Consider the following 23,060-nt stretch of genomic DNA (forward strand, 5'->3'; position numbering starts at 1 on the left):
ACATCTGTGTCTATCATCCTCTACTTTTTATGTGGGATGCCTACCACAGCATGGCTGGCCAAATGGTGCCATGTCCGCACCCGGGATCTGAACCAGCAAACCCCGGGCCGCTGAAGTGGAACGTGCGCACTTAACCACTGCGCCAGGGGGCTGGTCCCCACTGGCATGCTTCTAAGGCTAGCTCCATGGCCGCCCCTTTGGCGTTATGTTCTTGTTACTCATTCTCATCCCCACTATTTATTGCAAGAGCTTCTTCGCTGATTTCCCAGCTCCCAGACTGCCTTGCACCTGATGCCAAAGTTAATTTTCCCAAAGCACGTTGTGAGTATGAGGTTTCCCTGCTCAAATATCTTGGTGCCTCCTCCTGCCTATGTGATGAGGTCTGAAGCTCCGGGTACCGCAGTGGGAGCAGGGGGTGTAGCCATGCCTGCCCCCATGCAGCTGGCCACCTGGCTGCGGAGGCGAGCAGTGACAGTCAGGTGTGGTAAGCAGTATGGTAAGAGAGCGAGTATTCTAGGAGCCCAAAGCAGATGTGGAAAACGCAGTCTTGGGTCTCAGGAGGCTTTTGATGCAGAGACTGTTGGTCGTGCATCTGATCCATTCTCCTCTTCTTCCTAACAGATCTCCTGCATTGTTGGGAGTGGCAGTGGCTCCAGATAAACATCACCACACTCTCCAGACTTCCTTGCGGATAGAAGTGTCCAGTGAGAGATAAATGGAAGTCACTGGGGTTTCCAGAAAAACTCTTTAAAGGAGCCTGATTTAACAATAGGCATGCCTTTTCCTCTTTTATCTTTCCTACTTTCTGCAGCCTGGACCCAGGTGTGATGGCTAGAACTAAGTGGCCATGTTGTGACTATGAGGGAATCTTGAAGATAGCTGCTACATGCTAAGGATGGTGAGCAGAAAGATAGAAGGAGCCTGGGTCCCTGATCACCTTGGAGTTCTCAATCCAGTCCTGGACTGACCACCTCCGACTTCTTTTACAGGAGAAAAAGTAAACTCCTTTCTAGTTTAAGCCACTGTTATTAGGTTTTCTCTGGTAGTCTGCTGAACCAAATCTGAATGAATGCAGTGTGCTAGAGGGTGTGCAGTCTGAAGCATCAGCAGAAGTTAAACAAGCGAACTGGTGTGTGAGTGGGCTACAGGTTGGGATTAGAAGGACCAAGGAGGAAATGTGTTCCAGGCAGAGGGGAGAGAACAGTCACAGGCCTGGAGGAAAGAAAGAACATAGTTGGGTGTGTCAGGGGCCCGCAGAAAAGGAGTAGAAGGAGATGCAGCCTGAAATAAGAGCAGGACTAAGACCATGAAGGAAGCCTTGAAAAAGTTGGACTTCACCCACAGGGAGAGGGGGCGCAGAAGGCGTGGCGAGCTTTGCACATTAGGAAGAGCCCTCTGGTGCTGAGACAGAGGGGCTAGATGGAGGGAGCAGCAGTTGAGGGAGACCACTTGGGCGGCTGCTGCTGTGGTCAGGCAAGAGGTGACCTTGACTTGCTCGTGGGAGTGGCCGTAGTCATGGAGAGAAATGGGTAGACTGAGGTTTTACAAGGGAGAGCTCGTAGGAGTTGGTGGCTGACTGGATTTGGGGGCAGAGAGAGCTGCAGGAGTTGAGGATGAGGAACCACAGAGAAGACAGGAAAGAGACATGGGACTGGGACTGGAGAGGAAAGCAGCTCGGGGCTGGAGGCGAGGAGCCCGGGGCCGCCGCGGGAAGAGCGCAGGCCGGGTGAAGGTCGCAGGAAGCCCGGTCGGGAGGCAGAGGAGCGGCCCAGCACACACCTGCGTGGTGCCGCCTCCAGAGACGCCCTTGACCTCTTTAATTCCAGCTCTCAACTTAGGGCATGTTGTCCGCTAAAGCATGCCGAAGCTCCTGGCGCTTAGTAGATGCTGTCACTGGTAAGTGAATGTGAAATGCTGCCCCACGTGTCCCCGTGGACCTTCGCGCTCGCACCGTTTCTGTTCCTGTCTTTTCTCTCCTCTGCTCAGGGTGCGGGCCAGGCACAGCCCGCGCCCCTTCGCCGCGGCTCCAGAGCAGCCCGGAGGAGAGCCCCTCCCCGTCCTTGAGCCTCACGGCGTGGTCCCCGTAAACTTTCTTCCTCTTTGAACAGACGAGCGGGTGGCCGGGAGGGGGAGCTGAGTTAGGACCCAGGTGTCCCAGCCCCAGACTCCGCGCCCCCGCTCTGCGCGGCTGGCCTCCAGCCGAGGGCGCGGGCGGCGGGGCTGCGGGCTGGCCCCCTCCGCCGCGCTCCGCCCCGCCCCACCCGCTCCGGCTCCTCCCCGCGCATCCCGCTCCTCCCCACGCATCCCGCTCCTCCCGGCTCCTCCCCGCGCCCGCTCTGCGCGGAGGCTGCGGCTCGGCGGGGCAGGCGGCGCGCAGGCCGGCGGCGGCGAGCGGGCGCAGCGGCTGCGGCGCGGGAGCCGGGCTCAGAGGCGGCCTGGGGGGCCCGCAGGGCGCGCGCAGCGCCGAGGGCGCGTCGGGTTGGGCTCCGTACCCGGGCGCAGGAGCGCGGGCGCGGCGCTGCGGAGCGCAGGGCATGGAGCCCGCCCGCGAGCCCCCGGCCCGGGAGCCCCCAGCCAGGGAGCCCCCTACCCGGGAGCCCCCCGCGCGGGCCCGGCCGCCGCCCCCAGCCGCACGCCCCGCGCCCGCCCCCGCCGCACCCAGGCCGCGCTCGCCCGGCGAAGCGGAGGGCCGCGGCGCCGAGGGGCTGCTGCGGCGATCGGGCTCGGGCTACGACGGCAGCACCAGCTGGAAGGCGGCCTTGGAGGGTAAGCGCGGAGCGGTCCTCCGTCCCCCAGCCCGGGACCCGGAGGCGGGTCAGAGTCACCTTGGCGGGTCTCCCGGAGGGGAGCGCGGGGAGCGCGACTCTGGAACCCGGAGGATTGATTTTAGGGCCATAGGGTGCCACCTAGGACGGGGGAGGAGGATGTAACTGGGGACCACTGTAGTGACAGCCTGGACCCTGCCTCTGCAGCTCACTCACACTTTGTCCTTGGGAGCAGGTTTCATGCTCTGAGCCCCAGTTTCCTCGTGAGTGAAGGCGACAGTTACTGTCTGGCACTTGCCTGATGGGCATGTTGAGAGCGTGGCTTGAATCTGTAGCAGTGGAAATGCTTTGGGCAAAGTGACAAAAGCTGTAGACCCCAGAGATGGTGCCGGTGCCCTGTGAGAAGGGGGTGGGGGGTCACCTGGTGGTGATGGTGCTGCGTGGGGAGGGGAGAGGTAGAGAGTGTGCTGGAGGCTCTTCCTTGTAAGATCATGGGTCTTGCCTACCCCTTCCAGTCTGACGGGCTCAGGGAGTGACCCCTGGTGGGTCAAAGGGGCAGTAAGCAAAGTGGAAAATAGATTTCAAGTTCGTGAGTTCTTTTAGGAAACTTTGTGGGCACTGGTGGTGTGTGGGGTGGAAGATGCTGGAGTTGGCAAGAGAGAGGTGGGCCCTCTGGACTTCTCATACTCCCGACACCCCCAGTCCAAAGGCGGGGGACCTGGGCGGCATTCACTAGGGAAGCCCAGTCTAATCACCCAACCCATAGGGAAGGAGTATCAGGAAAAGAGGGCTTCCTGGAGTAGGTGACCTCTTAGGAGAGGTGGAGAGGAGAAGAAAGGGTGCACCAGGCTCAAGGAGTGACAAGTGCAGGGGCCAAGTGGCCAGAGCTCCCCTGTCCCTTGTCGGGAACTGAACTCCAGAATACCAGGATGGGGGGAGGGGTGAGAAGAGATGAGTCTGGAGGGCCCAGACGGTGAGTGGCCACCCAGGCCTTGCCCAAGAGTTGGGACTTTGTCTGAAGAAGCCATTGAGAGGTTTTAAGCCTAGAATGAGACAGTAGGTTTGCCCTTGGAAAGGTGGTTGTGGCCCAGAGGGGTCAAACCAAGGCCAGGTCAGGGAGGACGCATGGGCAGTGGTCAGGGGAGGGACATAACCAGCACCTGCCAGGACAGGTGCCTTGCCAAGGGGAGAAAAGTGGGGACAGTAATGTCAGCCTTTGGCCCAACGGCTGGTGGGCCGGGGGATGTGGACTGTCTGTGCAGACTCCAGAGGGAGAGTTGGATGCCTGCATGGTGATTTGGGACAAAGGAGGCAAAGATGTTGTGTCTTCAAGTAGAAGAGCTCTGGGCTGAGAAGAGTTGAGTTAAATAAAGGTGGACAAACGCCTCTCTTTGGTGGGCATCTCCGAGTGCGCTCTTGGACTTGCCCGTCACCCCCTGCATCTCTCCTGCGCAGGTTACTTCTTGAAGTTGCTCACTCCTCTTGCCTGTATGCTCACTCCTCTTGCCTGTATGTCTTCATTTGTAAGCATTTCTGCAAAGTCTGCCCTAACCTAACTCTAACTCCCCGATGGTTAGGGCTGCTCCAGGGGTGGTGTGGCCTCGTTCAAAGCCTCGGGCTTGCTGGTTCCTGTTCTCCCTCCCGCCCAGACCAGAAAGGACAGGCCCTTTCTGCTTCCTACTCCCAGCTGAGGCTGGGCGACCACTTGTGAGTTACGCTGAAGAAGCAGCCGCACAGCGGGCAGGGAAGTGGCCCAGCGGCTCTCTCAGGACACTGGGTCTTCCACCCCCTGCGGAGCCTAGCCCACTCCATGCTTAGTGCCGGCTTGGGGCCCAGCCTTGTCTCACCTGTCCTGGCATGGCTCCCTACCCTGCCTGGCTCTGTGTCTCATGCCATCTCTGGCCCCTGCCCTCCTGCCCCCTGTCCTCCCAGAAGCAGCTCCACCCTTGATGCTTGTGGCCCTTGGGAGCCCATGGACTTTTTCCACAGGAGTTTTAGGATCTGGAATCTGAGTCCCTGCCAGGGGCTTCCCCTTTGCCGCTGGTCCCCTGAGGGTCTCCTGGGGGTTCCCTGGGTGTCCCCGTCTCCTGTCAGTGGAGGGGAGCTGTGGGCCCAGGGCTGATGCTGTCCAGGGTGCTGCCGTGTGGGCCCAGCACTGTCTTTGCCCTGGTCTCCCACATTCCCTCACTCTTCCTTCCCTTCCACAAACGTTTATGGAATGCCCACATTGTCCAGGCACAGCTGTTGGTTCTGGGAGCATCCCTGCCCTAGCAGAAATCATGGGACAGGGGCTGGGGCAGCCTGGCGAGATACAAAGAGCACAGAGTCTGGAGTCAGGTAAGCCTGTGCCAGGTCCTTCCGCCGCCACGGGCTGGCAGGTTTCCGAACTTGTTTGAGCTCATTTTCCTCCTCTGCCTAGCTAGATAGTTATTTCTGCCTCTCAGTGCTACGCAGACGAAGGCGCTGGCATGTGGGCTGTGTGTAGGGGACTCCTCTCCCCAGCCACCTGGACTCGGCGCCCTGCAGCCCTGGTGGGGAACTCAGTTGAAATCCTTTGACTGCTGGTCTGCCTACCTTGAGTCTACTCCCTGCTAGACTGGAGTCCACATAGTGAGCCCAGTCCGCGAACACTGAGAAACACCGTGATCGGGGAGGGGTCTGCCAGGTCTGGGGATCACAGGGTTTTGCAGCCCCTGCTTAGCCAAGCACCCATCTTGAGAGAAAAGGGAGACTTCTTGACTTGACCGAGCTGATACTCAGGGGGCCTGTGCTCCTTCCTTACCATGCGCCCGACATTTATTAGGCACCTGCTGTGTGCTGGATGGGTGCTGGGGACTTTCCCAATGCTGTCTCATTTAATCCTCACATCTACCCTTGCAAGGGCTTGGTGAGCATTCTATTTATTTTATAGATGAGGACACAGGCTCAGAGAGGCTAAGCGTCTTGCCCAAGGACACGTGTTGGTTGCTGACACATGAAACCCCCCCATCGGGTTTGCCACAAGGGTTCTCTGACGTGAAAGCTCTAACACTGTCCTGTGCTGACCAAAGACATCGGGCTTGGTGAGACGAATGGGGGAGAATCAAATCGTGCTTATGATGCTTGTGGCTCTCCTCCCCACGCTCCTCAGACAGCTCTGCCACCTCCAGCACAGACATTTTTCTTCTTCCCAGCTTAGGTGAAAAGGGAACTTCTTCAATCATAAAGCTGGGATTAGAGCCCAGGTCTTTAAGACTTTCCTTAGATGAACAATCAGCTTTATAAATAGAAAGCCAAACAGAAGTTTTCCTGACCAAGTCTTCCTGCCCGTGGATACGCACCTTTCCTTCCACCCCCCTGTCTCGGGAGGAGCCTCGAAAAGGTGACCCAGCGCTCTGGCCCGGGTTCTGGAAAGACTGGAGGTGATGTGAGATGGGAATATTTCTGGCATTGGGCTCAGGAGCCGGTGGGGGCGGGGGGGAAGCGGCCTGGGGGCGTGGGAGGGGGCCAGAGTGAGTCTGCGTCTCTCAGGCTATAGATTTTTCAGTGCTCACTGATTCTGAATTTTTAATGTTGAAAGTTTCTTGATTAGGCCTAAACCCGCAACTTCCTGGTCAAAACCACACACATGCATTTAGCAAAGCCTCTTAAAAATTTAAAAATTACCAAACTCTACATTTGATCATTTTGAGCAGTCAAGATTGTGCTCGCCAGCCTGTGGCCCTGACGACTTGGAGACGTCAGCTGTGAGTCTGGTTTGGGCCGTGGTGTGAGGGTGATGGCAGATTTGTCTGGGCTTGGAAGCCAGATCTTTTCAGTGGTTCTTTCTAACGTTAGGCTAAATCGTATACCTTTATAAACATATGTGAACTGCCCCCTCAAACTCCATCTAACACGGGCCATTGCGTGGAGGAGGGATTGTTGAGTTAGATGTTGCTATGGCTTGCATTGTGTCCCCCCGAGAGATGTGTTGAAGTCCTAACCCCTAGTACCTCGGAATGTGACCTTATTTGGAAATACGCCGTTGCAGATGTCATTAGTTAAGATGGGGGCATACTGGAGTAGGGTGGACCCTAATCCAATATGACTGATCTTTGTAAGTACACATGTGCATGAAGACAGAGACACACAGGGAGGAGGCCACCTGACAGTGAAGGCAGAGATGGGAGTGATGCAGCGGCAGCCAAGGAGCGCCGGAGATGATCAGCAAACCACGGAAGCTAGGACGAAGCAAGGCAGGATTCTGCTACAGGTTCCAGAGAGAGTGCGGCCGTGCTGACACCTTGATTATGGACTTCTGGCCTCCAGAACTGTGAGACAATAAATTTCTAGTGCTTTAAGCCGCCTGTTTCATGGCACTTTGTTATGTCAACCCTAGGAAACTAATACCACATTGTTTTGCTCAGCCCCACAGCCGTCCTCCATGAGGGCAGACAGTGAACAATGAATGGGACTCCCTAGCCTATCCTTTCTCTGTGCACAGTTCAGCAGCCAGAGCAGTAATCCCCAAGGAAGAATGAAGAGGCTCCTCGGCTCTGGTGATGTTGGAGACACATGCACAGATTCCCCTTTCCCCAGAGGGCCATCCACATGGCCTTTCCTAGAAACTCAGTTGAGTTTAAGGCTGACCAAGGCCACTGTCATTCAGTGTAGCTAAGTTCCCCTCGTGTTCTGGTACCAGTGGGTGCTCTGTTGCATGCAAGGCAGTGCCTGAGCCCGTGTAGGGCCTCCAAAGACAGAAGAGCACAGCCCTTACCCAAGAGGAGGCTGTGGGCTGCTCATCAGCGTCCTGATGGTAATTGCTGATGTTGAAGTAGACCTTATCATGCCAGGCACTGTTCTAAGTACTGCACATTGAATTCTCATAAAATTCTAAGAGGCAGGTAGTATTGTTACTTCATTTTAAAGATGAGGAAAATGAAATAAAATAGAAGCTAAGGAATTAGCTATGCAAAAGTTATTCAGTCATCTAGAAAGTGGCAGAGCTGGGATTTGAACCCAGGCAAAGTGGTTTAAGACAGTATACTCATATCCTCAATGCACAAAGGGTTACAGGGCCGTGTTGTAGAAGAGGATTGAGAGGCGTGTAAAGGGAGAGGAGGGATATGTACAGCGTGCTGGCCGCAGGCAGCCGTCATGCAGCTCAAGGGGGATCCCTTACGGGACAAACTGCCACTGAGGACAGCAGAGCAGACACAGAAAGACCCCAGGTCTCGAGGACACGTGTGAGCCTCTGCTCTTACCATACCTGGAGTGCCCTGCCTCTGGACTCCTGGTCACTCGCCAGCATAGACCTTGCTCATAGGAAGGACTCCAAAATGTTTGCTGGGCTTGCAGGTAAAGATGGCAGACTGAGTGCATGCATTTGTTCTCTTTCCCTTCTGAAGCCTACTAATACAATAGTAAAGGGGTTTTTAAGAGGCCACAAGGACAAGAACAGGAGAGGAGACAGTAGCAATAAAATTGAGAGCTAGGGAGCAAAAGTGAGTGGTAACTGATTCCACAGGCCCGAGAAAGTTCAGAAAGCAGAGGAGCAACCCGAGCTACACGTAGGACTCCCAAAACACAGAGATGGGGGCACCAGTCATCAGGGCAGTGAGTGAAGATGGTGCTGAAAACAGGAGGCTTGGTTGAACCTCCTGGTTGAACCAGGTTCAACCTGGTTGAACATTTCTTTCGAAAGGATTTAGATCTCCAGATCCTCCTCCTATTCTCTACAGCTTCTTCCCAGCCCTGGCAGGGAGCCTGAGGTGAAATCTCATGAGAGAGGGTCTCTTGACACCAACACATTTGAGAGCAAGCAATTAAGGTGACGTTCACATACTGAAAGCTGAGGATGGCCTCTCATCCTCTTCTCCTGGCCAATCCTACACCCTCCAGTAGGGAAAACAGAAGAGCCTTCTCCAGGGACTCTGACCCACCCAAGAGGAAAAACCCAAGGAGGTCAACATACAGAGAGCCTTGAGGATCAGCCCAGCCAGATCACTTTGCTGTGACCCCCACAGTCAACAAGCCCCTCCATGTCTCAGAGACTCCTGTGAACTCTTTAGTCCTCCTGCCTTAATCATAAACAAATAACCAAGAATCTCCAGACATCAGAGCAAAGTCTTTAACATGCAAACTAGAGACCAAAACAAATGAAGAAAAAAAGTGCAATTTGGAGGAAACAGAGATTATCCAGCGAAGAATAAACTTTCCACCCACCTCTCCTCATTCCCCTCCCCCAACAAACTATCAGTAATATCCTCAGAGAGATGAGAGTAAGGATTGCATCATTAAAGTAAGAAAAGGATGCTTTAAGAGGAGGTATTCAGAGAACAGTAGCAACAAAACCAAAAAAACCTTAGAAATTAAAAATAATTGCAGAAATGAAAAATTCAGTAGAAGGATAGGAAGGTAAAGTTGAAAAAAATCTTCCAGGAAATAGAGCAAAAAAGGCAAAGAGATAGTGGGTAAGGGAGAGGAAGAGAAAAACCAGAAACTTGGAGCACCAATCCAAGAGGTCCAACATTTGAAGAACGTGACCTCCAGAAAGACAACAGGGAAAATAGATGAGAGGAAACCATCAATGATACAATTAAAGAAAATGTCCTGGAACTGAAGGACATGAGCTTCCAGATGGAAAGGGCCCATTGACTGCCTGCTCTCGTGGATGAAACAGACTCAGACCAAGGCATGGCATGCATGATCAAATTTGAGAAGACTGCATGATGAAGAAAAGATCCTAAAAGCTTCCAGAGGGGAAAAAAATAAACAGTTGATCGTTAAGAGGATCGTGGATCAGAATTGCTCTACAATTTTCAAAAGCAACACTGGAGCTAGAAGACAATTAAGTAATGCCTTCAAAATTTTGAAGGAGAATTATTTCCAACCTGTAGTTCTCAGGCCTCTGAGTTCACAACTCCAGGGCACACCATTCACTGCTGAGCACAATGAGGAAAGTTCTTTAACATGGAAGCCAGAGACCAAAACAAATGAACAGAAACAAAGCACTTTGGGATGGATAGGACTATCCAGGGAGGAATAAACTTTCTGCCCCTTGGAGGTTTGTGCAGTGCTGTGGTCCTGGTCTACCCTTTCTCACACAGCCATTGGAAAGATGTGCTCCACCAAAACAAGGGAGTAAACCAAGAAAGAGGAAGACGTGGGCTGGAAGGAGCAGGAGAGCCAGCACAGGAGAGAGGCAGAGAGATCATCAGGCTGCTCGTGAAGGGAGGTCCCAGGGTGGCCACTGGGCTTAGACAGCAAAGTCAGATCGGAGCCTCTCAGGTGGTTCTGGGGGCATTTCTTTGAGAAGGTTGTTAGAGACTGAATGTTTGTGTCCCCCCAAATTCATATGTTGAAGCCTTAACCCCCAATGTGATAGTATGAGGAGGTGGGGCCTCTGGGAGATAATTAGGTTTAGATGAAGTCATGAGGGTGGGGCCCCATAATGGGATTAGCGCCCTTCTAAGAACACAAAGAGACTCCAGAGCTTCCTCTCTTTGCCACGTGAAGACATGTGGAGAAGGCGGCCGTCTGCAAGCCAGGAAAAGGGCCCTCACCAAGAACAGAACCTGCCAGCACCTTGATCTTGAACTTTCCAGCCTCCAGACCCTTGAGAAATAATTGGCTTTTTAAAGCCACACAGTCTATGATATTTCGTTATAGAAGCCCGAGCTGACTAGGACAAAGGCGAAAGAGAATTCCCGATATTGTCTCATCATCTTAGAAGAGTTTGGGGGTTGAAATAATAACAAGCACATGGAAGTCTAAACAAAGGAAAAAGAAGACCATGATTAACTACAGGGAGACAAGACGTGTAGAACTGAAGATCATACTATACTGCGAGGCTTCGCTGGGAGTAGCGTTTACATTGTCATAAGACTAACCCGCATTGTCAATCTAACCCATCTCTGGTTTGAGAGGGCAGGAAGTGTGTGAGAGGTCGTGGTGGGAAGGTACTGCAGAGCGAATTAAACCCATCCTTACAGTGGGAAGTCAATAAATGATATCTTAAATGGAAAAGTCAAGAAGTCTTGACATACACATGACATTTAGAGATTTGGAGGCAAATACCCAAAGAATTGGCTAAAAGAATTGAAAGTGGTTGCTTCCTGGAAGGGGCGATGTTTTTTGTTTGTTTGTTTGATGAGGCCTTGTAGAATTTCTCAACTTTAGATCTGTGCTTTTCTGATCCTTGATGAAGGACCAGGTTTCTTTTCCCAATCCTTGCAAAGTAGAATACAAATGAATTCCTAGAAACATGTTCGTGCACTTGGATGTCATGGCAGTGTTAAACTGCTATAAAAGTTTCTGGATACTTCCTCTCCATTCTGATACGTACCTCATCATGGATGAGTAACATTTTACAGACCAGCACTCGTCTGTGTAGGTGCCACTTTCGTCAATGCTCACACTTAACTTTGGTTTCAAAAAAAGACTTAAAAAAGGGAGTTTTCACTATGAGGATGAGTATAATAAAAAAAAATAGAAGCTAAAAAGTGTTGGCGAGGTGCTGGAGAAATTAGAACACTTGAGTGCTGGCACTGCTGGTGGGGTGTAAAATGGTGCAACTGCTGTGGAAAACAGTTTGGTGCTGCCTCAAAAAGTTGAACCTAGATTTACCATATGATCCAGCAATCCTGCTCCAAGGTATATACCCAAAGGAAGTGAAAACAGAGGCTCAAACAGATATTTGTGCGCCAATGTTCATAGTAGCATTATTCACAATAGCCAAAAGGTGGACACAACCCTGTGTCAATCAACAAATGAATGGATAAGCAAAATGTGTATGTTCATACCATGGAATATTATTAAGCCATAAAAAAGAAATTCTGATATATGCTACAACATGGATAAACCTTGAAAACATTGTATTAAGTGAAATGAGTCAGACATGAAAGGACAAATATTCTATGATTCCACTTAGATGAAATATCTAGAATAGGCAAATTCATAGAGATGGAAAGTAGATTAGAAGTTACCAGGGGCTGGGGGGAGGCGAGAATGGGAGTTAATGTTTAATTGGTACAGAGTTTCTATTTGGGGTGATGAAAAAGTTTTGCAAATGGACAGTGCGGATGGTTGTACCACATTGTGAATGTAATTAATGCCACTAATTGTACACTTAAAAATGGTTCAAATGGCAACTTTTATGTATATTTTATAACAATAAAAAAAACTTTAAAAGACTGTATGTCTAAAGTCCAATGGTTCTTTCATTAAATATAAAATAAAAATTTTAAGTGGTAACAACAAATAAAAATAAAAAAAGGAGAAGCCAGAGGCTGGGAAAGGGTTTGTGGAGAGGATGGATGGTGTCGAGGTGGCAGGATTTTGAGCCGTAGCAGTGGAGGAGAAGAATTTTGGGAGCAAAGACCCGGCACAGGGCGGCGTGAGGCGGACTGGGTTGTTTCAAGAAGTCTGTGTGACTGAAACCGGGCACCAGGTAGAGAGGCAGCAGGAGATTAAAGATTGGAAAGCTCTGACAGCCACAGACGGGGTTCAGGTGCGTGGCCCCGGAGGGAGGGTTTTTAAGCAGAAGAATCACAGAATCAGAACTGTGTCCTAGAACAGTGACTCGCAGACTTCTGTGTGCTTCAGGATCACCTGGAGGGCTTGCTAAAACAGACCACCCGCAGAGTTTCTCACTATGAAGCCTTGGGGCTGGCAGTTGGGATTGGCTGTGGGGTGGGTGGCTGGGAATTGAACCGCTTTCTCTTCTCCTCAGACACCACCACACGTCTCCTGCTGGGGGCCATCGCCGTCCTTCTGTTCGCCATCCTGGTGGTGATGAGCATCTTGGGTGAGCATGGATGTCAGAACACACGCAATTCAGTTTATACACACCTTGTCAAAAGCACGTCTAATTAGGAAAGAAAAGTTCCAGACATACCATGAATTCTGTGGAGGATAAAGTAAATAGAAAATAGAGTGTTAATTCGAGATGATGGCATTTTAGCCTAAAATAATATATTCACACATCAGCTATACACGTCCCTTTTACTAAGCCGTGCAGGGAAAGTGGAGATGTCCTGTAGGCACTATTGCATAAATATGCTGCGAGAACGCAGAACAAACCTGAGGGGGCTGGTTAGGCAGGCACTGCTTCTTGGAGGAGATGATTTGGGGATAAGGGCCTTTAAAGATCACATTCATTCATTCAACAAACATTTACTGAGCCCTGCTGTGTGTTATGCCCAGGGCTAAGTGCTAGGGATTTAAAAAAGAAAAAGATGAGTGTGATATCATCTTCCCCGTCCAGTTATAGAGGTATTGCTGCTCTAGGGCGTCCCAGAGCAGGAAACATGTGCTAAACCCTGAAGAATGAATAGGGCTTTCCTGGAGACCAGGAGATGGAGGGAACAGAACATCCCGAGGGTGGAAGAGGCCTGAAAAACACAGAGTGGTGTGTGGGACTGAAAAGGTTGAAAGAATAAAAAAGGAGGAAACTGCCACTAAGGACAGGCGAGGCTACGTGACCAGGGAGTTCGGCTGCCTTTAATGGATTCGAGTCAAAGACTGTCGTGCGTTCTGAAGGGTTGAGTTCAGTGGCTCTGTCTTTAATCTTTGAGAAGCGCCTTAATAAGACCAGGAGTGGGCACCTCAAAATGGGAGAAAAGTCCACTGACAGCATGAGTCCCTACCATCCCGCCTGGAGGGCGTGCATGATGAGCAGCGAGCTTGAGTGTTTAGAAAGGAATATATTGACCGCTGGCGCCAGCTGGGATTCACTCAGAATAATTACCACAAATTAATCAGTTTTCTTTTGTCTTGTTGCTAGGTTGGGAGGTCAGGGCCGTGTGTAAAATAGCATGTTGTGATTTCAGTAGAGTACAACAGAGTCTCTTCAGAGATCCTCGTGGAAAAGCAGTCGAAATGTAGCCACACCACGGTCAATACTCCTGCGTGGCCCTGCCGCTCACTGAGCGGAGTTGCCGGAGTGTCGATTAATTAATTGGTGTCGGTGTGGCTGTGGGTCCCAAGGGCTGGAGTACCATGGGTCCACTCTTGGCTCTGTCCTGGCCATCAATCACTTGTATGAACACAAATGGAATTTGTAGGTGATGCCATCCAAAGAGGGGTGCTTCACATGACAGATGAAAAAAAAATCAAAATTAAAATGTATCTTTAAAATCTCAAACAAGTCAATGTGCACAAGATAAATGTGGAAGAAATAAATCTAAGATGCTGCCTTTGGATTTGAAAAGTGATTTACACGTGATCTGGACACTGGAGAGACTGGACCTGGAAACAGATCATGTGAAAACAGTTGAAGAGTATGGCTTCATTCCTTTTGGCAAGGAGGCCCTTTGGGAATCTGATGGAAGCTCCGGGCTTCCTTCCCAGAAAAGTGCGTGTATGCACGTACGCACAGATTCTTTTCACTGAAACAGTCTGCGGAGCGGAAGGCCCGTAGCACCTGGGAGGCAGCATGGTGATCACTGTTGCTGCTGGGGGGGACGCATCTGACGTGTTCTATTTGTTCTGGTGGCGCTGTTTTCGGGGTGATGTGGGCACACTGCAGTGAGCCAGGCAGGATGGAGACGGCTCTGGAGAGCATGCCCTGCCAGGAATTGTGGAAGAGATGGTGCCTGGATGAGGGGAGTCTGGTGTCCTTCAAGTAGGCGGTAGACGTGGACTGAGTATGCTCTGGATTGCTCTGGAGGCATATCCTGGTCACAGGAAGGCAGGCTGGGGCTCAAAATTGAAAAAGAACTTTCCAGCAGTTCAGAGGTGGAACAGGCTGCCTTGTTAGCTAATGAGGGTGTAGCCAATGAGAGTGGGCCCATCGAGCCTGCCATCGTTCCCACCCTGGCTCGAGAGATAGGATGCATGGCCTCCAGGTCCCTTCCAAATCTGAGTTTCTGGGGTTCCACACCTTGGGACGTTTGCAGAAAGAGAGGAGATCTTAACCCAGAGGGTACCCTGCTGTCGCTTCCCTTCATGGTGCTACCTCTGCCCACCTCCCAGATTCCTCCTTCTTATTCATTTAGTCGCCAGCCTTTCATCTCCTGGGCACTGTGAGGGGTGCTCACCTGAGCCACATGAGCTGTGTCGCTGAAGGGCACCAAAGTCGAGGCGGGTGGAGAGAGCGGTGGGGAGCAGCGTGCGATTCTTCAGGGCCAGGTGGGGCCAGGCATGCTGGCGGATGCTGAGCCCCGTCTCTCTTCCCCGCAGCTTCCAAGGGCTGTATCAAGTGCGAGGCGCCCTGCCCGGAGGACTGGCTGCTCTATGGGAGGAAATGCTACTTCTTTTCTGAGGAACCGAGAGACTGGAACACGGGCAGGCAGTACTGCCACACCCACGAGGCCGCGCTGGCTGTGATTCAGAGCCAGAAGGAGCTGGTGAGTGCTGGGGTCGGGGGGACCTTAGGGGAGAGGGGTGCCTCAAGGATGTGGTGTCCCCATGACGTGTTACCGGAGCACGCACAGCCACTGCCCAGCCTGGGGTGTGCAGGTGAGCCCCGTGGGGTCTGAGCGGGTTCACGAGTGGCTCTTGTTTCCACTGCTGTAGTCAAGGCCAGCTGTGTCGATCCAAGGCTGGCGTGCTGAGCTCAGCTCAGTGTTGTGAAGGGCGAGCATTACAAATTGTAAATGCCTTTGTTGATCATAAAAACACATTGGCATCTTCTACTAGTCCAAATCAGGGCATGATCTCTCATGTAATGCCCCAAACAGTTTTAGCAATAGAAATGTGAAAGAAAGGCAAGTCATGAGTCAAGTGGCCATTGTGGATTTTGAGGGTAACAGTGATGTGACAATTCAAAATAGCAGATAATCTAAAAATCAATTCTGTTTGTCTCTGATACACAATGTGATAAACCCCTGCTGCAGAGAAAGGCCCAGAAGTATGCAGGTAGAAGGACAACCAGTCTGAGCATTGAGATATGTCCCAGATAATCCATCAAGTAGAAAATCAGGAATGCTGGCATGCTGGGCTGCTAAGCTAGGAAGACAGCCGTGTTCCTGGCTTCCTGGCCCAGTGTGCATGTCCCAGAGCTGGGTTCCCTACAGGCTGTTGCAGGCAGCTGCTGGGAGGTCACTGTCAGTTCAGGGTCCTCTCTGACCCCAGCTTCTCACCCTTGGCATGCAGTGAAGGGTGCCCCTCTTGGCGTCTGTACGTTGTGGGAGCCAATCTTCCGAGCTGGGGGTCAGTCTTAGGATGTGTGAGCAATCGGGAGACTGCGTCTAACTGTGAGGTTTCTTTCTTCCTTGGTGCAGGAATTCATGTTCAAGTTCACACGGAGGGAGCCCTGGATTGGCCTGCGCAGAGTTGGGGACGAATTCCACTGGGTCAATGGGGACCCGTTTGACCCGGACACGTGAGCTGAGGCTTCATCTTCTGGCCACTGAGCTTAGACTGGGGAAGGCCTGGCCCCCCGGACACAACCTCCCGAGGGAAAACCACTTGGTTTTGTGCTGCTAGAGCTACAAACCTGTAGGTTCAGTGGTGTGACATAGAGACCCATTCATGACGATGCCTGTACCTCTCTCTCCCATGAGGTCCTGCCTGGTTTGGTGGCTCTGCTTCATGTAGTCATCAGAGGTTCCTGCTGCCAGGGCCCAGGCTCTTTCCATCTTGTGACTCCCCTGTCCATGCAGCAGCCCGTCTGCGTGGCTCAGTGTGGCTCAGAAGAAGGGGAGGCTGTGTCCTGGACATCCTTCTGTGTTGGCCAGAACTTAGCCACTTGACCACACCTGGCTGCAAGGGAGGGTGGGAGATGGGGCCTTTATCCTGCACAACCATGTGCCACCTAAACATTATTACCACGGAAGAAAGGGGATCTGAGCCCTGGGCACTACGAGCATTCTCTGAGACGACACCTCTTGGGGGTGTTGGTATGTGCAGTGGTGGTGTTATTTGTATGGCCCAAGTGGTATGGAAATGAGCATGGGATGGGGTGGTGAGTGTGTGATGCCAGGGACGGGTTTGTGTTGTGGGGTGATGGTGGTGGTAATCATGGGTGGTGGGGTATATGGCTGTGGCAGTAGGGGTGGTGATAGTGTGTGTGTAGGGGGGCAGCCTAGGTTTAGGAAATGCAAGGAAGTGCAGACAGGGGAACAAGGACCTCAGCTTCTAGCCGAGACCCTAAGGCTGGAGGGATAGGCCCTGAGGAGGCGGGCGGAGGCACAGCTGTTGACCTGATGATGATGATGCATGGGTGTCCTCAAGGTAGGAGAAGCAGAAGGGCACCCAAGACCCCCAGCCCTCCTCCGTGGCCAGAGGCTGTCCATCAGCTGCCCTCCCATCTGAGGCTGGCTTAGGGCCGTGTCAGTCCCCACAGCCTGCAGGGGGTGATGGCCTCTGGAGAGCTCCTTCCCTTCTCCTTTCCCTGTCTCCTCTCTGCATCTTGCACCTCTCTTTGTCCTCATTGCCTCTTCCTCTTTTCCTCTTTCCCTTTCCTGCCACCATCCCAGATCTGTTCTTAGAGCAGTTGGAGAAGTCTTGCACTTTCTACCCTCTTCTATGCCTTCTGGAACTTCTTGCTCCCAGAGCCTGGGAGAGCCCTAGAGGCCGGGGTTCCCAGAGTGCTGACCACCTGGTGACCACCTTGGGGCCACGTTTCCCTGACACTGAGGTGGCCTCGCCCCTGCACTTCCCCAAGGTCCTTCTGACACCTTCTCTTGTGAGACCCCAGTTCAGGCCTTGGCAGGGTACTCACATCAGGGTGACCAAATGAGGTTAACAAGAAATCTTGAGACTGGAAAGGGATGATTTTAGGCAGGGAGAACACCCCCCCACCCCCCAAGCCCAGTTCTAGGAATGATTCCTGGGCAGGCGACAGCGCTCAGGTGTTAAACATCGGGTTATTCGGGTTCTCCCCTAGCCGGTGAGGTCATTGAATTCCACTCATCTCTACCGAGCTCTTCCTTCTAAACACTGTGCGCTGAGGGGAGCCAAGATGAGAGAGGCCTGGAGCCCACTGTTCAGGAGCTGCCCGCCTCGGGGGCTGGAGGAGACAGACAGACACAGGCCCCCAGGAGGCTGTGATGAGTGGTGCCTGACAGCGCAGGCAGGGTGCTGCAGGGAGGGAAGGTGGGCAGAGGGTGGTCCTGACCTGGGTACTGGGCTCATGGGACGAGTGAGCTGACCCTGGAAGGATGTGGCAGCGCAGGGTTTGTCCAGAAAGTGTCCATGGGCATCCTCAGGGTGGCTGGAGCATGGGGCACGGAGGAGGGAGGCAGCGAGAGGCCGTGCTAGAAGGGTCTGTCGGGGCTGAATGTCCTGGAAGCTGGCTCCAGAGGGAGGGTCAGGTCCCAGGGCCTCTGGCCACCCAGTGATGGGCTGTGTATGCAGGTCGTGAGTGCCTGGTCTTTTCTCTCCCGGCCACAGATTCCCCATCTCGGGCCCGGGGGAGTGTGTCTTCGTGGAGCCCACCCGGCTGGTGTCGACGGAGTGTCTGATGACTCGGCCCTGGGTGTGCAGCAAGATGGCCTACACCTGAGGTGGGTCAGGCCGGAGGCGGCCTCCAGCCGGTCCGAGACCTGCCTGCATCAGGCTCCTCTCCCAGGCGGAGCAGTGAGGGCGTTGGCCTCCACCCTGAGCCCCTCTCCCTGGCCCCAGAGCCCTGGTTCCTGGTCTCCTTGGCCCCAGGCAGGTCCTGTGGCTCAGCAGTCAAATCCCACATGCTCAGTAGTGTAGGCACCTGTGCTCCAAGCGTGTGCACACACACACACACACGCATGCAAGTGCATGCGCACAGTCCCCTCTCAAGGCAGAGTCCACCCTTAGTCACCCCAACAAGTCCCTCCCTGGCCCCGCCCTGGAACAGTCCTTCCTCATGTGGCCCTGGTGCTTTGAGGAAGGATGGGGGCGGACGTGGATTGCACTAGTGACCGCACAGACAGGCCCCCTCCCCAGCCCTTTCCCTCCTGGCCACTGGTGAGGCGGGGAGGGATGCTCCCCCTCACCTGGCCCCCTGCATCCACCCTCTTTGCCTTGCCCGGGGTTTTCAGACAGGCCCCTGCTGTGTCCATGGTGCTGTTGTGTTGGTCACTGATGGAATAAAGAGGTGACTGGCCTCCAGAGAAGTCTGCTGCCATTTCTTTCAAGGTTGTGGCTCGGGGGAGGGGTGGCGGCAGGTCCCTGGAGGCCTGTCTCTGGAGGGGCACCACCAAGACGCGCTAGTGTGGCAGGCGGCAGTGTGTAGGAACGGAGGACAAAAACACATTCTGTGGCCTAAGGGCACCATTTAATTTTGCTTGGCCGCTGAGTTATTCTGAGATGTCTGAGGCCATCTGGCTCCCTCATTACTATCCAACTCAGTATGGCAACATTTATCTACACCTACCACGTGCCAGACACCACGCCAGGCATGGGGAGCAACAGCTTTATCCCCCAAGGAGCACACAGGGAGCCGAGGAAACAGCTTGGAGAGCACCAGAACATTCTGGAACACAGGAGAGGGATGGTGTATTCTGCCTTAGGGGAGGATGGGGTGAAGTGAGCAGGAGGACTAGCCATGGAGAGGAGATGATGTTCATGGGGCCCCATAAGAGTTTGTGCACGTCCTATGGCCCCGTCCTCTCCCCCTTGGTTGGCCTGGGGAGGAAGTAGGGGACTGGCGGTTCCCTAGGACCTTGAGAGGCTCCAAGTGCCACCTCCTCCAACACACACACACTTGGGGCCCCAGAGCAGCTGCAGTGGGGCCTGGGTCCTCCCAGTCTCCTCTCGTGTCCCCGGCTGGGTGAGACACAGGCGGCCAGCCTGGGAGCTGCGCATGTGAATATGGGTCCTGGCCCATTTTCAGAAACTAGCTCAGAGGGAAACCAGGTCCTGCTCTGGTCTGCTCAGTCCTTTTAGTGTCGGTTTTCAGACTAAACTGTCAACTTGGTTTTGTTGACCTTTCTGCAGACTTTCCAGACATTTAGTAAAATACGGATATTTTATGGTTTCATATGTTGTCTTTATTGGGAAGCAGTGGGGAACCGGCGCGTATGGTGAGGAAGTGAAGGGAATCCAGCGTGGTGGTGGCGGGCCTCTAGGGGGTGGCAGGGAGCCCACTGCCTTCCAGCACCTGTGGGGAAGTGCGTTGAGGGGCTGAGGAGTGAGGGAGTGGTCAGCGGCTGCCGCCGCCGTTTGTGGTGGGGGTGTCTCTCACTCACACGTGTTCTCTGTCAGGCACAGGCCGGTGGTTCTCACCAGCGTCTTCCCCTCAGAGACAGTGAGGCTCAAAAGCCTTAGCTCGCTGCTTTCCCTGTGGTACCTCATTTAATTCTCGCAGAAATGCCCGAGGCAGGTAGTGCTGCTGCAGGCGATGGAATTGTACCATGGCAGGGACCCCAGGGCCATGAGGATGGTAGGGCCGGGCCTAGGGCTCCGAACTGTGCTCTCGTCCTGCGCTGTGGGTTCCTGTGGGGAGAACCCAGCCATGAGGTGGGCTGGGAAGTGTGAGAGGGCAGGGAACGAGCCATGAGCCATTCGGATCTTATTTCTTCTCTGTTGGTCCAAGCCTGCTGCCTGAAGCTTTCAAGGCACACTGGCAAATAAGCTCTTGTGACCTCGGGTTTGCCCTGGGAACACACAACAATCCTAAATCAGTTTCGTTCAGCTAAAGGAGCCCTGACTCAGGGTCACCAGTGTTTGCAGAGTTTTTCTATCTGGTTCCCACCAAGGAAGGAAACACAAGACAGAAACAAAACAAAACGCTGGAACGTCAGACTTCAGAAATGTAGAAAATCCTTCCAAAGGTTATAAACCAGCCAAGCACCCCACCCGCCTACATGGGCTGACCGGGGCCCTGGTTGCTGGGCGGCAGTGCCCTGTGCTGTGCTCCAGGCGGCCACAGGGGCCAGCACTGACAGCGAGCACCCCCTGTTTCTGACCCGTGGAGCCCGTGTCTGCCTCGGCGGAGGGCCCGAGGGCCTATGCGTGCCCAAGCCCCATTCCTCAGCCCCTTTGGAAGTTATTCCCTTTCTGAGGTGACTCCTATGGGGTTGAGGGTGTGCTCAGCTTGGGGCCTGGGCTGCAGCTCCGTGGGCGGATTTGAACCCAGCCCCAGTCCCGTCCTGGGTGTAACCCCTGGAGCGCGCAGGTGCCTGCGGAAGGCCGGAACACGCACACCGGCCACCTTCAGACGTCCTTTGCAAAGAGGCAGGATGGCAGGGGAGACTTTGTAGGAGGGCTCGCTGGGTGGTAGCATTTGGCACTGTGCTGGTGGGTTGAATGGTGTGTGCTTGTCAGTCCCCCACAACCCTGCAAGGTTGGCATTGTCGCCCGTTCTCACAGATGAGGAAACTGGCTCAGAGAGGCTAAGGGACTTGCTCCATGTTACACAGCTAGGAGGTGGTAGAGGCAGGATTTGAATCCAGACGCACCCTGACGGGGCCCTTGGGAAGCCACCTGTGTGGCAGGTGTGTCCCCTGCCCAGCCAGCCAGCTCTAAGGCCAGCTCTGGGGGGTGGTGGTGGGGGGGCAGTTTGTGGGTGCCAACGATGGAGAAGAGGCTGCCCTAAGGAAGGGACATCGGGTGCCCACAGGCGGTTCCTTTTCTGGACGCTTTTGTCTTCTTCCTATGATTTTTCACACGAATTACCCATAAAGCGTGAGTAATGACTTCTTCTCTCCCTTCCAGGCCCAGCTCGAGCCTCCTGGGATGCCTTCCAGCTGCAGCCCTCAGTGACACTCCTTTTCCCGGGGCCTCTAGCACTTAGGACTAGCCTCTCACATGGCCCGAGTCTGTGTGGCCTTGTCGTCTGTGCCTCCTCCCCTCAGGTCATCTGACCGCTCCTGTCATCTGATTATAAGCCCCTGGATAGCAGGGATTGTGTGTTGATGGCGTCTTTGTAGCACACAGAGCACGTGCTCAAAACACTGTTGTAGGTGACAGTAAGATTGCCCCCAGCATCCTCTCTGAACTGTTTGCTGTGGCAGGAGAGAGCAGTGGCTGGCCCTCCTCAGAAGGCTTGTCTTTTTGGTTTTGGTGGGTGTGACGATTTTAGAGGCGCCGCAAAGCTGAATGCTTTCCTTTGTGTTGCTTCCATTACCCGAGCTCCCTCACAGTCCCCAAGCAGCTGGGTGTGCAGGGGCGATGGGGTCGAGCTGCCTCAGCCTCCCCAGTGTCCTTCGCACCGTGCGTAGAGCCAGCCGATGGGGAGATGGCTGTGAGTGGACACCAGCCCCGGGAGGGTCTCCGGCAGGGACTGGGGTTGGTGCTGAAGATTCTGTGACCACTGGGATAATCACGCTCACGTCACTGCCTCTCTGTGAAAGATGAGCTGGCTTTCAGAAATGCCCGCCTTCTGCCCCGAGCTCACCCCAGGAGAGGCGAGCACAGGAGGCAACTGCCTCTTTCCTCTGCCTGGTCTGTAGCGAGCCCCACACTGTGAGATTCAAACTCAGGGCCGCTGGAAAACCTCCTGCCACGCCCACTGGAGAGCCCACCTCTCTGCCAAGGCAGCCTGCAATGGACACATGCGAGGCCTGGCTCCGAAGACCTACCTGAGTCTAGTCTGCGGCTAGCTCTACCAACACACAGTCGTGTAGCTCAGGCCACTGTGCTAAACCTCTGTGGCCCCCGGCTTCACCTCCATAAAGTAGAAATCATGTCTGCCCTGTCTGCCTCCCGGGGTTTTGAGAAGTGTAGGTGTTAGAATTTCAGGGATTAGAAATTGCCCCATTCTCACTATCATGAGGCTCAGAGAGGTTAAATAACATATCCAAGGTCACACAGCTTGTGGCAGAGCTAGAACTGAGGTCTTGTGGCTCTCCCATTCCTTGTTGCACATCTCATGCTTTGTTCATTTGTTTGCTTGTCTGCCGTCCATGCAGCAGTGGAAGCTCCTAGGGGGCAGGGATCTGCTCTCGTTGTACTCCTTTGTTTCTCTAGCGCCTGGTACATACAGAAGGTGCTCAATAAATGTGTGTTGAACTAAACTGATCTTGACTCCTAGTTCAAGTGCTCTTTCCTCTACACCATGCTGTCTCTGACCCCGGAAACCTGCATGTCCAGTTCGGCTGCCCACAAAGTATGAGAACTGGCCGATTTCCAGAGAAAAGATACGCAAGATGTTCCGCTGCATGGCGTCACCCGTTCGGGTCTTCCAGTCTAGAGCACAGAATCCATTTGAGCAAATACATACACATCTAAGACAAAATTGGAAGAACAAGAACAATGAACACGAATTAAGAGCTTAGTAGGGCCAGACACTGAGCTAAGCATTTCACACGTGAAGTAAGTGCTTACTAAAAAAATTATCATCTTCTTTAACTTTATGCTGTAAGTTGAGTAGGGTGTTGGTCAGAGTGTGCTGGCTTCTGTAATAATGCCCAAATTTCAGAGGCTTAACAAAGTAGAGATCTCTTTCTGCTCACGCCACAGACAAACGCAGGT

The 23,060-nt window shown here is 53.4% G+C and overlaps 1 protein-coding gene across 3 annotated transcripts; it reads left to right on the forward strand.

Moving 5' to 3' along the window:
- Positions 1–2,124: 2,124 nt before the first annotated feature.
- Positions 2,125–22,603, forward strand: CLEC2L (C-type lectin domain family 2 member L). 3 transcript variants are annotated; one of them, XM_014859259.3, is made up of 6 exons: positions 2,134–2,766; positions 12,457–12,531; positions 14,907–15,073; positions 15,950–16,050; positions 18,063–18,175; positions 21,303–22,603. In XM_014859259.3, exons 1-5 carry the CDS (start codon positions 2,535–2,537, stop codon positions 18,172–18,174), a joined length of 687 nt encoding a protein of 228 aa, XP_014714745.3. In that variant the 5' UTR covers positions 2,134–2,534; the 3' UTR covers position 18,175; positions 21,303–22,603. The 3 variants fall into 3 exon arrangements, with proteins under 3 accessions (XP_070370619.1, XP_014714745.3, XP_070370617.1); XM_070514516.1 differs by lacking the exon at positions 21,303–22,603 and having other exon boundaries at positions 2,134–2,549; positions 2,580–2,766; positions 18,063–18,783; XM_070514518.1 differs by lacking the exons at positions 12,457–12,531; positions 21,303–22,603 and having other exon boundaries at positions 2,125–2,766; positions 18,063–18,784.
- Positions 22,604–23,060: the final 457 nt, after the last annotated feature.

Source organism: Equus asinus, chromosome 1 (assembly GCF_041296235.1).
Source record: "Equus asinus isolate D_3611 breed Donkey chromosome 1, EquAss-T2T_v2, whole genome shotgun sequence".
Taxonomy (NCBI): Eukaryota; Metazoa; Chordata; class Mammalia; order Perissodactyla; family Equidae; genus Equus; species Equus asinus.

Coding starts and splice junctions, on each gene's coding strand:
- CLEC2L (XM_014859259.3), top strand. CDS start 2,535: ATGGAGCCCGCCCGCGAGCCCCCGGCCCGGGAGCCCCCAGCCAGGGAG. Junction 2,767..12,456: donor CTGGAAGGCGGCCTTGGAGG/GTAAGCGCGGAG, acceptor TCTTCTCCTCAG/ACACCACCACACGTCTCCTG. Junction 15,074..15,949: donor TTCAGAGCCAGAAGGAGCTG/GTGAGTGCTGGG, acceptor TCCTTGGTGCAG/GAATTCATGTTCAAGTTCAC.